This window comes from Halichoeres trimaculatus, unplaced genomic scaffold, assembly GCF_033239565.1.
Source record: "Halichoeres trimaculatus isolate MK-OKI-2021-1 unplaced genomic scaffold, fHalTri1.1 fHalTri1_scaffold_5, whole genome shotgun sequence".
NCBI lineage: Eukaryota > Metazoa > Chordata > Actinopteri > Labriformes > Labridae > Halichoeres > Halichoeres trimaculatus.
Genome location: NW_027437183.1, coordinates 16,329,816 through 16,349,096, shown reverse-complemented (window position 1 = coordinate 16,349,096; position 19,281 = coordinate 16,329,816). Strand labels below are relative to the sequence as shown.

The window sequence follows — 19,281 nt, the reverse complement described above, 5'->3', positions numbered from 1 at the left end:
CATATCCAGTTAATAATTTTCTGTGTTAAAGTCTATACTGATACAATAACCACAGTGATGACAATAAACCACATTAAATTAGGTGTGCTTGCCAAACTCACAGAGAATATCCAGCATCAGTGAGGACTCTTTCTCTCCGACAATGTTTTCAGCTATGCAGCTGATCTTGCTGTTGTGGTCTTGAGATGACAGGTTGGAGAGCCGAAGCAACGAAATCTGGCCCGATGTCTCTATCTGAATGAGAAAAACACATTCAAGTGTCAGGATTTTTCAGCAATTTTTTTGTTTGTTTTTAATTTGTTCATTTTTTTACCCTGACATTTCTAATAATAATAATTAAAAAAATAAAAATAAAAAAGCTATTGTTTTAACTGAACAATGATTTAATTGTTTAGTTTGATGCTTCATGTCGAAGTAAAACAGAAGAGGAGGACCCCCCCCCCCCTAAAAAAAAAAAAAAATCTGTTAAAAAGAGGGATTATTGAGCTCTTTTAATGTCCCTCTAGTACTCTGTGGTAGTTTTATATTATTTAAAGCCAAAGAAACAAAATCCCATTTTTCTCTTACTGGTGTTTAAAACATAAAAAAACCAACCTCTGTTGTAAAGGCTTTTTTTAGCGTTGGTGTCCAGTAGACTCTCGGTCTTTCACCTGGTGCAGAACTAGAGGCAGACCTTTGTGTTTGAGGCCTGCCCCTCTAATGTGAGATGAACCAACTATGGTCTTAAACTTTTTCTCAGTTAATGAAAATAATAAAATTTCCTCCACTAATTTTTTTTATCTTTTGCTCCTGTTTCTCATTTTTTTTTAATTTTGAAGCTCTATGTACAATCTGCTTATAAGCCACCTGTGCCAAATGTAAATTATTTGAATTTTTCACCAGTCTTAATATTTTGTTCAGGAGTTTATATAATTTATTTTAGACCAATACAGTTGTCTTTAAATTAATGGTTTAAAAATGTCAATGACTAAGTTGATTATGCATTATTCCCCACAATGAACAGTCTTTTTTATTGTAAATCACAAGAAAGTCACTCCTCTAAACCTTAAGTATTAAAACCAGCTGTATGCTCATGATGTCATATCACACATTTCATCAAACATCAGCGTTTGTGTGTGCGTGCATGTGTTCCTGTGCTCCCACCTCGTAGTAAGACACTAGCACCATGTTCCAATTCAGCTCAGGTGACGGCACCCCAGAGGTGGTACAGGACAGTTCCAGGCTCTTCCCCTGCATTAATGTCACTTTGGATGGGCTCAGTGTTGCCATGGGAACCTCTACATACAGCCAGGGAGTTAGAGGGAAAGCAGAGCAGGAGGAGAGGAGCATCGAGGTAGAAAGAGGAGAGAAGGGGAAGGAAGCAAACTTAGGATTCATGGCTGACTCTTGTCCTTTCAGTTAAAACACAAGGCACGTAACAACCTCGACAATAAGTGTGGAAGAGCAGGCAAACACACACCCACTACCACTAAGCAAAAAGAGAGACCCACAAAGAGAGACCTCCAATTCAATCTCCTGCCCCCCTCCCTGCTCACTCCCTCGCTTTCTTTTAAACACACTCACCCCAATCAAAGAGACAGACACAGAGACAGAGTTCAAACACAGAGATGGTTACACTGATTACTAGTGCATGTCTTCAGCAGCCTGAGTGCCCGATTGATTGGACACAGTCTGAAGCCTCTGTCGAAGCAGTGAAGCTGCTGGCTCTGTGTGTGTGTGTGTGTGTGTGTGTGTGTGTGTACAGTGTTGACCAGTTGGTGACCTGAGTTTGACCATCAGACTCACCACCCCATCAGATAAGAATCAGTGGAGAAGAAACAAAAGAGAAGAAAAGAACAAGACAGTGGTTTAAAAAAAAGAAGAAGAAAGGCTGAGGAAAGAAGATGAAGAACTGGAAAAATAACATGCATACAGGGCAAAAACTAAGAGAGAACATGAGGGGAGAAAGGGTAATTAAATGTGACTTATCAAATCCATTTCAACCATTAACAGTGCCCTGCGGTCTAAAAAAAACATCATCACCAGGTTTCAGCTAAAAGACGTGTGAATAAAGCACCAGATGAGGTTTTAAACCAGTTCTGACCAGCTTTTCTCAAAACAGTCATTTTTGGTGTCTGTCTCTTTAAATCCGAATAAGCTCCTTGTCATCCCACCGCTCTCTTTCGCTTTGCACCAACATGGATAACGCATTGTCTTAGCACCTCACCATAAGTCTTCTTTTGTTATGAGAAAGTGACAGGAACTACATTTAGATGACTGCAGGTAAAGTAATGTAAACAAAAACATTGTAAATACAGTCCAGCTACATGTAAACATGAGGTCCACATATCCTAGGTTCCTGGAGCTGGCCTTTACAGACAGGTTGCCTCCTTTCTGTAAAGGTGACAGGGCTTGTTGTAACAGATTATTAGTTCAAATAATCTGAAGATGGGTGTGATTTCAATACAAGTATTTTACTGCTCCTGGCCACGTTGCCGCTTCCAAATATTATACATGTTGAACATTTAAGATTCATGGTCCAACTGCCCCCACAATACCCACAGTGAGAGGAGAGGGCTAAGAAGTGCCATCAACCTGATGTTACAGCTCACGAACATGGCAGCGATCATAAACAAAACAGTACCCACAGCCAGGTGGAAAAATGAAAAAAGGGGCAATCTTATGACATTTTTTTACCCATTTTATTTTCCTTTGTTTTGTTGCCACATGATTAGACACACGCCAGGGCTATCAATGTTGATTACCCTCCATGCCCATTCATCTTCTCAAGTCACGTTTATTCATGCAAGCTATTTTGAGATGTCATGCCTGTGGATTTGTTGCCCCAAGCATTAACTGTGTGGTAAAGCAGTCTTACATTAGTTTTAATGAGGGTGATTAAAGGGCTATTACGTTAAAAATGTGTGTGGCCTTCCAAAATTTTAAAATCAGTTAATAGTTGGTTAAAAGAATCTCAATCCAACAGTGCATCAAGTTTGACCACAGATGGACAGAGTTGACTTTCACTGAATGTGGGTTTAACAAGAAATGTCTCCTGAGAAGGAGGAAAACAAGAGCAGATAAAGAAAATTAAAGGCCGCAAGCAACAGAGGAAGACAGACAACAAAAGAAGTAAAAGATGCCAAAGGAGAAGAAAAAGGAAAAGAAATCAAAGAAAGTCAGAGGAGCAAGAAGAGGAGACAGGAAGGAGAATAACCAAGAGAAGATGAATTTGAGAACAAAAGGTGAGAAGGTGAGGATTAAAATGAAGAGAGGAACAATGAGAGCAGAAAGAGTGGTCAAGTAACAAAAAAGGCTAGAGAAGAAGCCGAGAACTAAAAGAGGTGAGAAATGCAGGGAGGAGAACAAAAGAAGATGAGAACACACAAAAGATAAGTGAAGAAAAAAAGAAAAACTTAAGAGTACAAAAGAAGACAAGAACAGATCTAAGAGAAGGAAAAGGAAGACAAGACTTCCCCATAACAAAGGGAAACAAGACTGAAGAAAGCTGAGGATGGCCACAAAACAAACAGAAAGAGGAGAAGAATGCAAGTAAAAACAAAACAGATGAGAAGAAACTGAAAGAAAAAACTTTAACAGCACAAAAGAGGGAGAAAAAAGGAAGAGAACTAAACTTAAAGAAAACCAAAAAGAGAAGAGGAAGAGGACAAAAAGACTGGAGAAGAAGAGATGGGTGTCGACAGGCACTGCAGATAAAACTGGACAGATTTCTTATCGAACCCTCTTCTCCCTCCTCCTCCACCACCTCCTCTGTCCGCTGGCAGAATGCTTATCACCAGGGCAACCCACTTATCACTACGGCAACCCACTCAATCACCACGAGACACAAAAAACAGTCATTTCAGCGGTGGCAGGCGAGTCTCCATATCACAACCACATATCTTAACGGGCTTTCAGTAAATCAGCTTTCCACACACACAGACAAAAAGCTACACTCCAGAGCCCTGAATCAGTGGAAAACTCGGGATCCCTCGCTGCTTTTGATGTGAGTGCAGTTGTCGTGACCCGTCAGTACACAGAAATTATCTCCATGTTCAATTATTTTTCAGCACAGCCTTGATAGTGAAACCATCCATGACATCCTGTGTGATTTTAATCCTTTAGCTGCTCGGATGAGTTTAGAATCAACAAGTGGAACTGAGGTGGAATAAACCGTAATTATCATAGTAGACAGGCACAAGTCTGTGACAGCCTGAGTCATTCTGCAGAAAGGTTTCACCATCATACGTTTCAGGCATTGCTAGTCTACAGCACATTTACAGCTAGATGTAAACAATGAAAAGCTACAGGCAGAAAGTCTCCAGAGAAACAGCCAACAGCATCCATGACAGATGAATGGAAGCCTGAAAATTATTTACACCCTCTTAGTAGTGGCAAGCAGTTTGATTGAATAGGCTTATTTGTACTTGGGGTGTATTTGTTAGGAAGAAAATACTAATAAAATCAGGCCAGAAAAAATCATTTTAGCCTAATAACTTGAGCACTTCTTTTTTATGTTTTGGTGTTTAGTTGATGAATGGGTACAAAAACTTAGAGTAACATGTTAAAGCCATTGCAGCCTCACTTTCAGATGCTGGACACAATTTTACTCAGGGACAGTGATACCAAATCAAAGACCGGCAGTTCAAAGTGATTTTTGATTCCACTGACAGACTCAGACAAGAATTTTAAGAATCTAATAACATTATGGGCAGGATCCCTTTAGAGGTATTTTTTTTTTGTTGGGGAGCAAGTTCCTTTTGGTTTATCTTGTTTCAGAGGTCTTGATCAAGAAGTCTTACTCTGAAAGTCTGTGAAGGGCAAGTTGTTGGTGGAAGAAATCTGCACAGATTTGAGTACATGTAGTGCTCATGTCAGCATAACAGTCTGAGCAGGCTGCTGCTTTCCAACTTAGCTTGTTGTAGCCAATAAACCTGACTTTTTAGCTGTCCAACCACACACTCAAAAAATGCCATGCTAAGGTTTTTTTTGTAGTTATCTTATTCAGGCTTTTTACACCTTGAACAGGAGAGGATTGGATAGTGGATAAAGTAGGACACACGGTGAGAATGGAGAATGACATTCAGGAAACAGGCTACAGGCTGGATTCAAACCTGGGCCATCCACTCAAACCTCAAGGGGCAAACCTCATGGGGCATGACCTGGACCACCAAGCCATCTGGGCACTGCCATGCCAAAGGCTTTGAGCAGGAAGGAAAAGTAAATGACTTCATGTAGAAGACTCGGCTTGGGAATCAGAGGGTTATTGGTTCAAGTGGACATGGACCAAGTTTGGAAATTGGACTGGAAGCAGAAGTGCCAGTTCATTTCTTGGGCCCTCCTAAAGTACCCCTGAGCAAAGCATCAAACCTCTGTGTGTGCATGATCAACACATGACTGAAAAAAAAATTACCCACTGGGGCTGATGAAAATCTTATTTAGTCTTTCATAATATTCCTTGATATGATTTCAGGCCTTGTTTTTAACCAAGCAGCATAGCGGTGCATGCTAAGGGGCTTTGATTGGGAAACAGCTTGAGAAAACAAAAGATATCTCACTAGCATTTTAATTAATTCAAGCCAAAATACACAAAGGCAGCTGCTTGCTAGGTTTTTAAAAGAAACTGACCCTGGGCCTGTTGCACTCAGATTCTGCTGCAGCCTCATAATAAAGCTGAACCATTACCGAACCTTTGGACTTTAACACTTAATCCTAAAATGGCCCAATATTGCTTGAAGCCATTATATCTTTTTGGATCAATTGTCTCTTGAAAACATTTTTCCCCGCTCTGTATTGTGGCCTTGCCATCTTCCCATGCCACATTTTGACATTTTTGAAAACTCTTTTTTCACAATTTTCAGACAGCACGACACCTCTTACACACTGGCCTGGCATGCATCTGCATCAACCATTTCTGCCTTAACCTGTGGACAGAGAAATATCCTGAAACACCCCTAGCATGAAAAGGATTTTTCTTTAAACGGAGACAAAAAAAGTAGTTGTAAATTGTGAATCAACATGTGGTCGCACACAAACACTGGAAAGGAGCACCTATTACTTAAACATGTAACAACACCCCCAAAATAGGATTAGAACTTATTTTTCTGATGGATGACTTTGTAAAGTTTTCTCAGTTAAGTCAGACACGATTTTTTTAACTCCTATGAAGATTAATACTAAGAAAAAAAAAATTAATTATAAATTTTATAGATTTTTATATCCTTGATCTAACTTGTTTCTAGATGTGATGCATAAAGCTCAATAATAAATCATACTCAACATGTATTACTGGTTTTTGTTATTTCTTTTCTTTTTCCACACTTTTATTTTCATTATGTACTGTAGTAAGGTTAAATTCAAAGAAGACCCTTTCAGTTGAACACCTGCTTTTGCAGGTTGAGAAATTTCTAAAGGAACAGGAAACTCTTATTCTACCGAACTTTTGCATAAATAGGCGACTAATGCATGACTTAAGCACCAAGCACATGCCCGTCCTTCAACTCTCTTTGACTTCCTGAATCCAGATCGCCTCCATTCAGCTGGAGCATGTGCTTTGAATGGACTGTGAATCACAGTCACAGCCTCAGGGATATGCCCCCAGTGATGTGGTGCTGAATAGCTGCTTACAGCTCATATACAAAAAGAAAACATCCGCTGCTCTTTGGCTTGAAACCGCTGCACAAAGTGCTGCAGCATACTTCAACATTATTGTTGGAGGTGTCATTATGATCAGCTCTTGCAACAGGCCACAAAAGACCCATTTACACTGATTTTAGAGACACATTTCACCTTTGTTTCCTTTTTTTATTTTTGTAGAGCATTTCAGCAAAAAAAAGATGTTATTTGTGACGAGAGGCAAAAGAAGGGGAGAGAAAAAGAGACATTCGGCTACCAAACACACTGCAGTGAGAGAATGAAATCTGCAACACAGTGACAATACACAAAATCCATCCCTGAGTTTGCTCCTGTATTTTTCTGTTGTTGGAGCACAGTGCAGACTGTCAGTGCATTATGTGAGGGATTTGCCAAATGATTTCTGCTCATAGACGGCAGAGAAATAGGGAAAGAGATGGAAGGCATGCGGGCAGGGAAGCATCAAGACCCAGAATCCTTTATAGATTATTGATTTTCTGTCTAAAAATCTTGTCAGTCAAGTAGTCAGCTGGACTGCTCTGACTATGAAATCAGATTGTGCTACATTTCAGCTTTTTGGCTCACCTTTGCCAATGTAATACTTTAACACAAGGTTTAAAGTAAATTTTCAAGACTAGGACCTTACTAACATCTAATTTTCGTAAAATCAATCTCATGTTCATCATTCGTATAATAAAAAATCAACATTTTAAAACCTTACAATGTCAATAACACAAGTCAAGACATGACCCTAATCAGTCTTACACATGAAAAAAGCTGATTTTTCTTTGTGCACTCTCACTTTTGTGTGAGAGGGTTGCAGCCTTTGTTACTTGTTTAGTTCCTTGTTATCTTTTCAGCAAATGTGTGGTCTCCCTTTTGTAGCCTCTAAAAGAGATTCACACATGTGTGTTTAGCTTTGCTACCCACAGACACAGGAGGAGCCATCTGGCCTCTAAGTGTTTTTTTCATGGCCTGTGCTGCCATATACTGCACATGTCAGCCTACGTGCTGCACCTGTGTTTCACATCTACACTGAAAGAGCACAGAAAGTTTTATCCATACACGGATATGAAAATTGACACCTACACCAAAGTATATTCCCAAGAGATAATGTGTTTAAACAACAGTCAGGAAACAGTCAGAACTGGATGACTGTGGAAACCTAACAGTCACTACAGATAAAGGTGACAGACTGACATAGAGGTGAACAAGACAGGTGAAGTCACACTGAGAAAAAATTTTTTTTTGCATGTTGACCATTGTCATGTTGTGTTTTTTTCAGTAATGATCACATCAAGGTGACAAGGTGGGCTGAAGGTGACTATGCCTCACCTTAAAAATCTGATTGTTTGCACAGATATCCTTCCCTATGATCGGCTGTTTACCTCGTCAGAGGCCTCGCCACAAATGATAAAAATTATACTTGGGCTAAATAGCAGCGTCTGCAGCTTTCTTTGAGTTTGACTGAGGCATATTTTCTTTTTGTTTGTAACTATTACTGACGTGAAATGACTTTGAACTGCTGCAACTGCAACTTATCTTCAGCATTGTTAGAGCCTGAATTGTAACAATGACCCAAAATGTAATAAAAAATGTAACAAAGCCTGAGATGTACTAACTAGTCAATAATGTTACAAAAGTTCTGAGCTCAAAATGTATTAAAAAAAGGGGAAAAAATGTAATAACGAACCAACCAACTGGCAAAAAGTTGTTACAATGGGTCAGTTATTACATTTCAGAATTTATTACGTTTGTTTATCATTATCATATTTTGAGTTGTTGTTATGTTCAAGAATCAAAAATTTTCAGTAAGAAATCAGTTTTGAGAGCTGATATAAAACGAAGTCTGACTATGCCAATCTCATTTCCTCTGGCAGGCTGGGCAAAAGTGCTGGTGCTCTGACAGCAAAAGTCCTATCCCCTTAGGTCAGAGGTGGCCAACCTGAGCCATATGTGGCTCTTTGCCTTTTGGTGGGCGGCTCTTCGTTCCATTCATAAATAAATAAATAACAATATATATGTGTGTGTGTATATATATATATATATATATATATATATATATATATATATAAAACTATATATAGTGATATATAGTGATATAAAGTTATGAGTAGTAGTGTGCTGCTCAATCTAAAACATTGATATACTGATGCCAACAAGATCAGTATTGATCAACGTTTGGGTGTTCTTGGTGGATTAAGATAAGATAAGACTCCTTATCTTGATGTTGGGTTTCTGCTAATAAAATTTTATTAACATTTACGGGTCTAGACCTGTAAATGTTTTGTAAAGTGTCTTGAGATAACATTTGTTATGATTTGATGCTATACAAATAAAGATTGATTGATTGCACAGATCGATACTTAAGTTTCAGTCACTCTTCTCTAACACAAATTTAAACACACAAACACAGTAAATCTTGCTTTGAAAATTGGAAATGATTTGATTTTCATTTTGTCATTTTGTTTATGTGTGAGAGGAAGTGCGTTTGTAAGACCCCGTGTGTGACGTGGCTCTTTGTAGTACCACAATCATTTTTGTGGCTCTTGGTCTCTGACTGGTTGGCCACCCCTGCCTTGGTCTTCAGGTCAGACCTTGGGACAGATCTACCAGAGGATCTTAGAAGATCTTGTGCCCTTGTTGGCCACCCCAGTCAAACAAGCGTTGCTCTGCCCATGAACACAAACATGGCTGGGGAGTCAGGTTCAAACTCTACTGAGATGACACCCTGCAGACAGCTCATTCAAAGCAACCACACCCTCTTTTATTCATCACTTCAAGGATTATTCCCACTTTAACGAATGGGTCATATAAAAACTGCTGCTTGTGTCATTGTCATGAATAGAGATAATAGCTGATCACAAAACAACTGTTTTATTTACACCAGCTGTTAGTTTTTATTTCAGCTGTAAAGTTTGACATTTTTACAAGGTTCAAGCTTCAGCAAGCGACTGTAAGAACTCCAGTAACTGTCTTCATATTATTTTGTTTTTTCAGAGGCTGCCCCTCACATGAGGTCAATGTGGCTCTGCTATCCTTAGTGTCAAGTTGTCCTTTCCAAAGGACATAAAAAAAACAAAAATATTTAGCAAGACGTTTGATGTATGATCCCTGAAGACCTCAAACTTCTTGACCATCATATCAACAAGACCAGTCAAAAGGTGATCTTACAACTTGAGGCTGGAAATTAAACAGGAGAGCAGAGTAGTTATTTTCATCAGCAGAAACAGCCTGCCAGCCTTTGGGAGTGGAGCTTCGGCAGTAAACAGTCCAGAGAGAAACAGACAGTGAGGGGCATATGCGGGTGGCCGGAGAGATCAGTGTCAGCCTGGGGGCATCATTGGGCACTTCCTCTGCTTTGTGCCCTCCACACATGTCACTCAGCTCTGCTCAGACAGACTGAGGGAACAGACAGTTACACATGTGAGCAGGCAGACATGGAAAATTAGAAATAAAGAGAGGGAATGAGGGAGTCTGAGGGAGGGTGAAGCAATAGACACCCAGAAAACGTGACAGAAAGAGCAAAAAGCCAGCAGCCGGGACAGATTGAGAGGTCTTTTGGTGTATCACTGTTAGCCCCAGGGCATCGTTTGGCACCCCTGCTGCTCCGTGTCCTCCTCCTCATATTTCACCCTGCCAGGGGGTCCCCTGCCCACCTCTCCTGGGGCCCTGCTCTAACTGTGCTAATGCCAAAAATAACTGCTGCTAATGGAGGCAAGGCAGAGGGGACAGATCAATAGGGTTATCAATGACGTTGTTAGCTTGCTGCTATCTAACTCACGGTTTGATCGTCATAGTTGCCCTGAGCTGTTTATAACCAGATCAGTTACTTTATCAACAGAAATATCAAACATCTAAATGATGTTAGGATATTGCAGAGATTCCTTTATGTTCTCTCTTTAGTTACAAAACTGCATGTGACTGGTTTTATTGCCCCAAAGGCAGAAACAATTTGTACTTCATTTGTTTGCATTGGTCAAGCTTGAGCTCTGAATTATAACTGAATGTCAATTTTAGCCGGATTAGCGCTCTTAAAAACCTACAAATCCAGGCTAAGTGTGAACAGATTTTCCTTCAGAGAGTCACAGCAGGTCAGGCTGAGGCTTACAGACACGGTTTAAGCTGTAATGTGAGCCTGTTTCTGAAAAGGAGTGAGTTCAGAAAGAGAAATTTATGAAAAACAAGAAGAATGTGGAGCAGAGGAAGGAGGGAGCGATGGAGTGTCCGCTATCTGCTGACAGTTATACATCCAAGCTTGATTAACACTCCAGTAAAAGTACATCAAAGGTCTGCGGTCTGTGGCTGTTTGTGTAGGACTGAATGTGTGGTTATCTCTCTGGTTAGCTTGACATTATAGTAGTGTTTTAAAAAAAAAAGTCTTACTCATTGCATCTTTAAAATTGTTTCATTGGGACAAGCAAGGAGCAATCATTTTGGGTCATTACAGGCAGAACGTTTGTGCAGTTTTTCCAGAGTCTATGATAAATCCTTGCTTTGATATGTTGAGAAGAACAAAAGGAAATGAAATCTGCTGCATGACAAGAGGTCACAGGTGCCATAAGACACAGTGCAGATGGTCTTCTAACACTTCATTTCACTGCTACAGGCAGAGAATATCCTCCAGTCAGCATCTTTGAGACCCCATGATGTCATCTATATGTGAGTGCACCCCTCTGTATCATATCTTTGTCTTTACACAATATCCGCTACAGTGACCTCTCTATACCCGCAACCATGACATCAATTCAACAATAACGCTTGAGCTATCTCACAAGTTGTTCTCCCTTACGTTAGAAGAAAAGAATTCAAACAGCATGGAGGAAATTTCAGCTCTTTGAGCATCAGTGGCTTTCTAGTAGCACCCAACAGAAACCAAATCACTACTCAAACCCTCCAGAAATGCAAGGATGTGAGCATACATACCTGCATTTGTTAAGTCATTTGTTTGCTTGCTCATGTGAAAGAAATTGTAGCTTTTTTCCTCAGCTCAGTGTCTAGGGAAATTAAAATATACAGGGCTAAGCAAAGTGCTGTAAGTGAAATACAGCTTGTGCAGCATCTCTGCTGTAGGCGGAAGAGGCTCACATACTGGCAGGTATATATCACTGAGTACTGCAGTGGCTTTGGTTAATGCATAAACTGTATTCTTTCAATGTTATAATCATGGACTTTTCAAACAGTCAAACCTCTCAGCTTCCCTTGAGAACAGTAAAAACGCTTACCATGTTTGCCATTATAATAAGAGATTTTTAAAACTCTTTGTCCTCCACTAAAGCTAACTAAGCAGTTACAAAAAAACAGATGTGTTAGACACATGTAAAACACATGAGAGCACACACACACACAATCATACTGGGGATTTAGAATGAAATTTGTAGAGGAAACCAGCCGGATTACTGTTTTTCCTGCAGGCTTTTCAGCACTTTGCACCCTTCTACAGCCTGCCAATGTCTTTCCCAGGCCCCTACTTTGTGTGTGTGTGTGTGTGTGTGTGTGTGTGTGTGTGTGTGTGTGTGTGTGTGTGTGTGTGTGTGTGTGTGTGTGTGTGTGTGTGTGTGTGTGTGTGTGTGTGTGTGTGTGGGTGTGTGTGTGTGTGTGTGTGGTGTGTGTAAGACTGTCCTTACCACAGTTAGGTAGATTCAGTCTGGACAGCAGCTTGCGGCCTCCTCCATCCTCAATGCAGCGAAGCTCCTGAGTGTCTGCTTCCTCTCCTAACCACAGCTTGATCCACATGTTCTCACAGGAACAGTGCAGAGGGTTCCCAGACAGGATCCTACACACACACAAACACACACACAAAGTCGACAACTTTCTAAAACAATGGGGAGTAGACAAGAGGGGCTATAGTTCAAAGAAAGGGAAAAGGGCGATGTTCCAACTGCTCTCTTATTGAGTCTTGCAGAAAGAGTTTAACATTACAAAACTTTATTTTCATGTGAAGAGTAAACGTATCCAATTTCCTGCTCTGTCAGTGAAACATAAAGCCAACACCAATAGTTGAATTTTAGTTTAGCTTAGCCTAATGTAGCACAAAGTCTAAACACAAGAGAAAACAGCCAGCATAAACCTAAAAAGTTCTAATAGCATCAAAAACTCACGTATTATATTCAAACTAATTCTATATCTTCTTCTTATCCACTCACTGAAAATACATGGATTGAAAACAGCAGTTAACTAAACTCCAAGCCTCCTAACTCATCTATTGGTGACATTTCAGATGCTTTATGTAAGTATGAACTTGCACAGTGTGATGAAAAGTGGGATGTAACCCAAAGAGAGAGAGGCAGGAGCAGATAAACAGATAGAATGAACTGATGGAGAAGGTTGCTCTGAACTCACAGATAAGAGATGTTGAGGTGTCTGAATATTCTCCAGGACAAGGATGACAGGTTGTTATCCTTTAGATTTCTGTGAATTAAGCCAGAGATGAGAAAATGAGATCAGAAAATCAGCACAGAAGAAGGTTCATGTCACAGCAGCGTATTCCTGCATGCATGACTGAGCTTATATTGTTCTGTCATTAAAGGTTTAAATTAATTAAAAGTTTTCCCCTTCAAGCACCGTGACCACTAACCTTTAGAAGTACATCTGATTAATATGAGAGGAAGTAAACTTTAATTATGTTGACAAGATACCAAGGCCAATAAAAGGCTGTAATCAGCCAGAACTTGAATCAAACTCTCAGCTGTCAAAGTTTTTCATATTTTTGACATTTTCTTTTCTGTCTTTCTCTTTTTTTTTTTTTTACTTAACTTTAAACAGCTATCTAATATATCATACAGTAACATTTGTGAAATGCAACAATTAACTGATGATTGAAGCATTTTGTAAACCTTAAGTTTTAACTGTTTGGTCCTTATGTTAAAAAACCCTTAATGTACTCCCTGAGTTTTGACTTACAGATACTGTAGCTTGATGTTGTTTTGGAAGGCCAGCTTTGACACATACGTGAGCCTGCTGTTGGTCACCGTTCTGTCACACAAAAAAAGTCCATTATCAGAAGCAGATATCAATAATTAACCTTAGCTGCATCATCTTCAACAACACGATCTGCTCTTTTTATAACATCTAAGATGATGCATGTGGTACCAAGAATCCTGTTCTTACATGACCAGTTGGAAAAAGTGGGAGCACACAGTTTAATTGGCTGAAGCTGAAAGCACAGGTTTACACTGATGACCTAAAGTGCATGCATATGATCATCAGGTCTATAAAACAGCATCATGAAATATAAACAACATCAAGTCATTGTCTCTTTGTCTGTTGTGTGCAGTGAAAGACACAAAGAAACAGTAAGAACACAATTATCAGCTCATTCAGTTAATTCATAAAGGTAAGAAAAACTTCTCAAACAATAACTGGATTCATTTAAAGAAAACAGACAACATCCCCTGCAATTAACATGCAATTATCAGTATTCCCTCCAGGATTTATAAAACATAACAAAACGCTGAAATGTGAACATGACTCACATAACAAACGAGGCAAAGAGACTGAGCTGCTGAGCATTATGGTAACTTAGCTTCATTTGATTGGAAACTCTGACTTTTAATTAAATCTTCTGAACTTAAGGCTTTACAGTTTAGTTGTTTTAATTAAGAATAGCCATCAATAGACCATCTCTCTTTGAACCACGATTACAATCCATTAATCCAGCTGTGTCCGAGTAAAATGTCTCATTTAAAGGACATTCTCATGCGCTGCTGTTCAGGCATATTCACAAGTCTGCCTCTGTGCCACAGCAGCATAAATGGATAAATGTCTCATTTCAAGATATGGCAAGTTAAAAAGGGGGGGCTCAATTGCTTGAAAAAAGTAAAAAAGATCTGCCTAGACGGATGTGTCAATTCTTATTTCAGTAAAGTTAATTTTGCATACCAAGATCAGCAGCATTTTTAGCAATGACAAACAATGCATGTCTTACTTTTTATGAAAAAACAGTCATATGATTTTTCAGGTGAATTTGGCTTTTGTGAAGCGTCATACATTTTATATTCATAATCTAATAAAAGCACTTGCTTCATTTTGATTTATTTTTTTAATTAAAAAGAAGTAAACCTCATCTTATCAGAGAAGTCTATTTCAGGAGTCAGGAGCCTCCTCCTAGCGCCATGCATGTGAGACAGAGTGTGACCCCCATCAGCTGAGGTGAGGCTGTGAAACATCATCATCTAAAATGAGGAGTTGGTTTAAAAAATTACTTTGTAAAGACTTCATAAATCATTATTGTTTAACATCATAGCGTCATAATATCAGTAACAGGACCTCTTCTCACAAAGTACATCACTGTGAGTAGTGTGTCTCACATAAAAACCACCATCATCTTTGATTTTTGCTTTAACACTTATCTTGCTCCAGTGTTTTTGTTTACAGTCCATCCACATTATTAGATTATACACTTGCAGTGTGCAACGTGCTTTGTATTCATCTCTCTACCTAATGGGATATTGGCTGGAAAATTAGCTGTCTACTTAACAAATGATTATGTTGCAAGTTAGTGCTGCTTGGTAGACAATTCTGTAGAGGTTAAAGAACAAAATGAGACACAGATGCATAGGAAACGGTACACCAGGGGATAGCTCCATATACAGAGGCACTCTTAAAGCCACAGCATATTGCATAGAGCAAGGAAGGGAAAACATAAAAACATAATATTTCAGATCAAATGCACTCCAACAAGAAAAATTATACTACCTGCAAGTAGCCTTAAAATTCAACACTGGAACAGCCACGTAAACGTGACTTATCAATTGTGTTCATGATAAATGTATCTCTTGATAATAGTCCTGAATATATACCATGTGAAGAAGTGTTAGTGTTGATGTTTTAAGCTGTAGACTCACAGGTTCCTGAGATTCTTGTAGGAGTGCAGGTCTTTGTCGTTGATAGAGGAGTAGCGACTCTGGTTGGCGATGTAGCTGTCAGGAGATACAAGTGTGTGTCAGAAGGCTCATTTGTTAAGTGGGAGGGGGAGTGTACACAGAAACATTTCAGCAGCAACATAATAAGCCTGTATAACTAGGGTTCAAAATTAGCAGTGAACTCTTAGAGGACTGATGAATGACCCTGCAGGGGAGAGTTTATAGTTTTTCAGAGGTTGACAAAAAGATTCAGTCCTCTCCTCTTTCACTCTGTTGCACTTGAGCAAGGCACTCAACCAGGGTAAGGGCCGACAGGAGATGATTGCGAGTAACTCCCTGGAGTCAAAGAGAGTAACTGTGTGAACAGGTTTCTAGAAAACAACATGTACTTTTCAAATAACAGATCACTGAGATCAGTTGTCTGAGAGCGTCTCACCTTCAGAAGGAACACGCTGTAGCTGTCACGGCTGAGCTCTTTGTCACTCTGATATTGAACATGTTGTTTGGTCGAATCACAAGGTCATGAATATGCTTTTTTTGTGCCAGAAGTAAAGATTCATCTCGCTCGATTTCTTAATTTGCATGGGATTGTTTTTACAGTTTGAGATGGAACTGTCCTGTCTTAATTTGGACTCATATAGCTGCATTTTAGTCGATTTAGATCAAAATATTGAAGCCAGTGCTGAAAGGACAACACCCTCTCTCTAAAAATACTTTACAGGATTATCCTGGTGGCCTTGAATGGGTCTAAAGCACCATATGAAACCTCACAACAAAATCATTACGTCCTTGCTTTGAATCTGCAGGTGCCTTTGTTGCATATCCACTCTGTCTTCCCTACCCCTCACTCTTTACTTTCTAATTTTTTCCTGTCCCGTTAAAAGAAGTTAAGCGAAGTGAAAAATCAACTGTACAAGAAACATGACTAAAATGTGTTATATGCCCTTTGATAATTAAAGAAGCTGACCCAGAATGTCAGCATATTTCAGTGGATTTAAGACAGAGACGTGCTAAATTTAACCCTTTATCCTCAAAAAGCTACATCAAGAAAAACTTTCACTCAATATATAGACACAAAAACCACAGCTCATTTCTGACCAGGTGTTTTAAGGGAGAGAATCAACAACAAATCATTGTGTACTGTCAGCTGATAGATGTGTCAATCAGAGGAATGCTTTATAACAGACAGTAAGGGTAGGACTGCTGATGGAGAGCCTGATCACTAAACACTGACTGTGTGTGATGTGAGCAGGTTTAATTCAGTGCGTGTATTAGAGTTCAAGGAGGTTAACGTGACCTCTGTTTTAGTTGTTTTTGATATTTTGTGATTTCTTTTAATACAGATTGTCTATCTTTATTTCTTAAGATGCAATGCCAGACAGCTTTCTGATTTCTTTAACTTTTCTATCTTACGGAGCCAACACCCACAAACATAAACTACATTAACAATATTTAGGTTTGTGTTTAATTTTTTTTATGATTTCATCATCCCATGATTCTCAAAAAAATACTTGATTTACTGGAATATGTTTCTGATTATTTTTTTCACATGATCAAAAGGATAAAGAAATTAGCAATTAAACACTATCAGCTTTGCAGCCATACAGGAATGAGCATTGACATCAAAATCCTGTCATTCTGTGTGTTTTCAGAGCATGTGTCAAAAAACCGGACGTTAAACCACTTCACACAGACAAAAAGGGGATTTCAACCTGCTTCAGCACCCTGTTTTTTTGGCAAGGTCGTAGAGGATTAGACGTCAGTAATTTGTCTGTTTACATTAGCCAAGCGTCCAGTCAGTGTCTTTCTCCTCACTGCTGGCTCATTTAACCAGCGTCCAAGGCTTCTCCAAGTTCATCCCAGACAAGTCTTTATCAGCAAGGCTGTTTATCTCTGCCAAGGAAGATAGTGCAGCAATGACTTCTTTCAAGCTGTTGTTTAATTGCTCTCAGATATGACGTGTCTCAATTTATTTCAAGGCCAGATGACGTTTTAAGAGATGGCACTGGGTTGATTTTTTCAGTGAGATTTGGGGACATCTTGAATTATTATCCTCCCAAATACAAGCAGTGAGTTGACTTTGACATCGATTTCTCTCCCCGCCTGTGGTTCATTTAAATACACTCATATGGCCATTTTGGGAAGTGTCTGTGCTAATATTTGGACAGTTGTGTCTCTCAGTCCACACATACACGCACGTACACGCGCACGCGTGCACACATGCACACTCAGACAGGCAGAGCTTTGTCTGAGAGCTAATTGTGAGAATAAAGTCAATCAGCTGCAGCTGCTTTCATTTTTAAATGACCTGTCTCTCCACGCTCGTACTGAAATGACTGATGTGCCTCATGATGGCAATGAGTCTGTTATGCAATGTAGGTTACACACGATGCATGTCAGAGCCGAACCCAAGCCGAAATAATCTCTGAGACTTGGATTTCTAATCTTTGCAGTAATTCTGTGATTTGCCTCTGAATTTTGGCAGACTTTATAAAGAAATGTAAAGTCTAGAGCGGGTTTGGCTGTCTGTCAGCTCCAGACACCAACTAAGGAGGGGTAAAGGATGGCATTCCTTCATAAGTAAAGTGTTGCTTTCAGTCTCTACAGGGTGTGAAAAAGGAGAATTTAGGAGCATTCATGGCTGTCCTTTCTGTGAAAAGACACTCACATGTCGGTGATGTTCTCCGCCTCCGCCTCGTTCAGTACCGGGAAAGCACTGATGCCCCGCTCCGGGTCCACGCAGGAGATCCTGGTGCTGCTACAGGAGCAGGAGTACGGGCATGCCTCCGCGGACATCCAGGAATCTCCCGAGCCCACTGCCACCCCGATTACCATCACCCACCACCACCATGACCACCAGCAACACCTCCACGACCCAGACCCTCTCCCCGGCGAGAAGAGAGCCCCGCTCCCTGGTCTCCAGGCGCTCATCTCGGGTGCCAACTTCAGCTATAAGGCTCGCTGAACAGCCCCACGGCCACGGCCCAGGGTGGCTGGGATCAGCCCCGGTTCAGCCGATCAAGGAGGGAAGTGAATCAAGTAAAGAATCCGATGGTGAGGCGGTCAGACGGGCGGTGGGATTAGAAAACCATTGGCCGTGACAACAGTGACAGACAAGGCAGCGAAAAACCCGAGTGTCGATCCGTCCCGGTGTGTTTCCTCCAGAATCCCCCGTCAGTCAGCCAGTCAGTCAAAATCACACTAAGACACTGACGAGTGTGTGCCAAGGAGGATCTCTCTCTCTCTCTCGCTCTCTCTCTCTCCTCTCTCCCTCCCTCTCTCTGAGTGGATGAGACGGGTGTTGGTGGTGGACGTGGTGTCGGGGGTGTGAGGATGATACAGAATTAATGGCAGGATGGGAGAGCTGTACACTGCTGTTCCCCCGTGCGGATGGATGAGGGCTGTGATGCGGATCTCAGCATCAACAAAGCAGATCATGTACCAAGTGAGAGCTCATTAACCCCCACACCCACTGTAAAGGGAAAAGCCACTTTGCTCTGCTTACACAGTGGTCCCACAGAAGGATCAGGTGCAGGGCAGGGCAGGGGGTTGTCCCTCCTCAGGGGTACCTAAACACAGTGCCACGATTCTGTGTTGTCAGGTGATTTCTCTGTTACACTTCCAGATCTGTCAGGAGGTTAGAGTTCAGCATGCTCTGAGAGACGCTGATCCAGCCTCATCTTAGCTGTGAACTAGGTGTGACTGTAAGCGTCCTTGTCTGATGCCCAGAGACATACAGGAGAGAGACATAAGAGGGGGAGAGGTGGAGGAGACTCTTGCTTTAAAAAGGTTATTTAATTTGTCT

General features: G+C 40.4%; 1 protein-coding gene across 2 annotated transcripts in view; it reads right to left on the bottom strand.

Annotated features, from left to right (window-relative positions):
* ntrk2a (neurotrophic tyrosine kinase, receptor, type 2a) overlaps window positions 1–18,813 on the bottom strand; it is a 97,703-nt gene extending 78,890 nt beyond the window's left edge. For both annotated transcript variants that reach the window (XM_074671152.1, XM_074671153.1), the window contains exons 1-7: window positions 18,145–18,813; window positions 15,459–15,533; window positions 13,516–13,587; window positions 12,955–13,023; window positions 12,240–12,388; window positions 1,144–1,277; window positions 102–234 (exon numbers count right to left, since the gene is read on the bottom strand). In XM_074671152.1, the coding sequence (XP_074527253.1) occupies window positions 102–234; window positions 1,144–1,277; window positions 12,240–12,388; window positions 12,955–13,023; window positions 13,516–13,587; window positions 15,459–15,533; window positions 18,145–18,407 (895 nt within the window). In that variant the 5' untranslated portion in view covers window positions 18,408–18,813. The remainder of the gene's footprint in view (window positions 1–101; window positions 235–1,143; window positions 1,278–12,239; window positions 12,389–12,954; window positions 13,024–13,515; window positions 13,588–15,458; window positions 15,534–18,144) is intronic.
* Window positions 18,814–19,281: the final 468 nt, after the last annotated feature.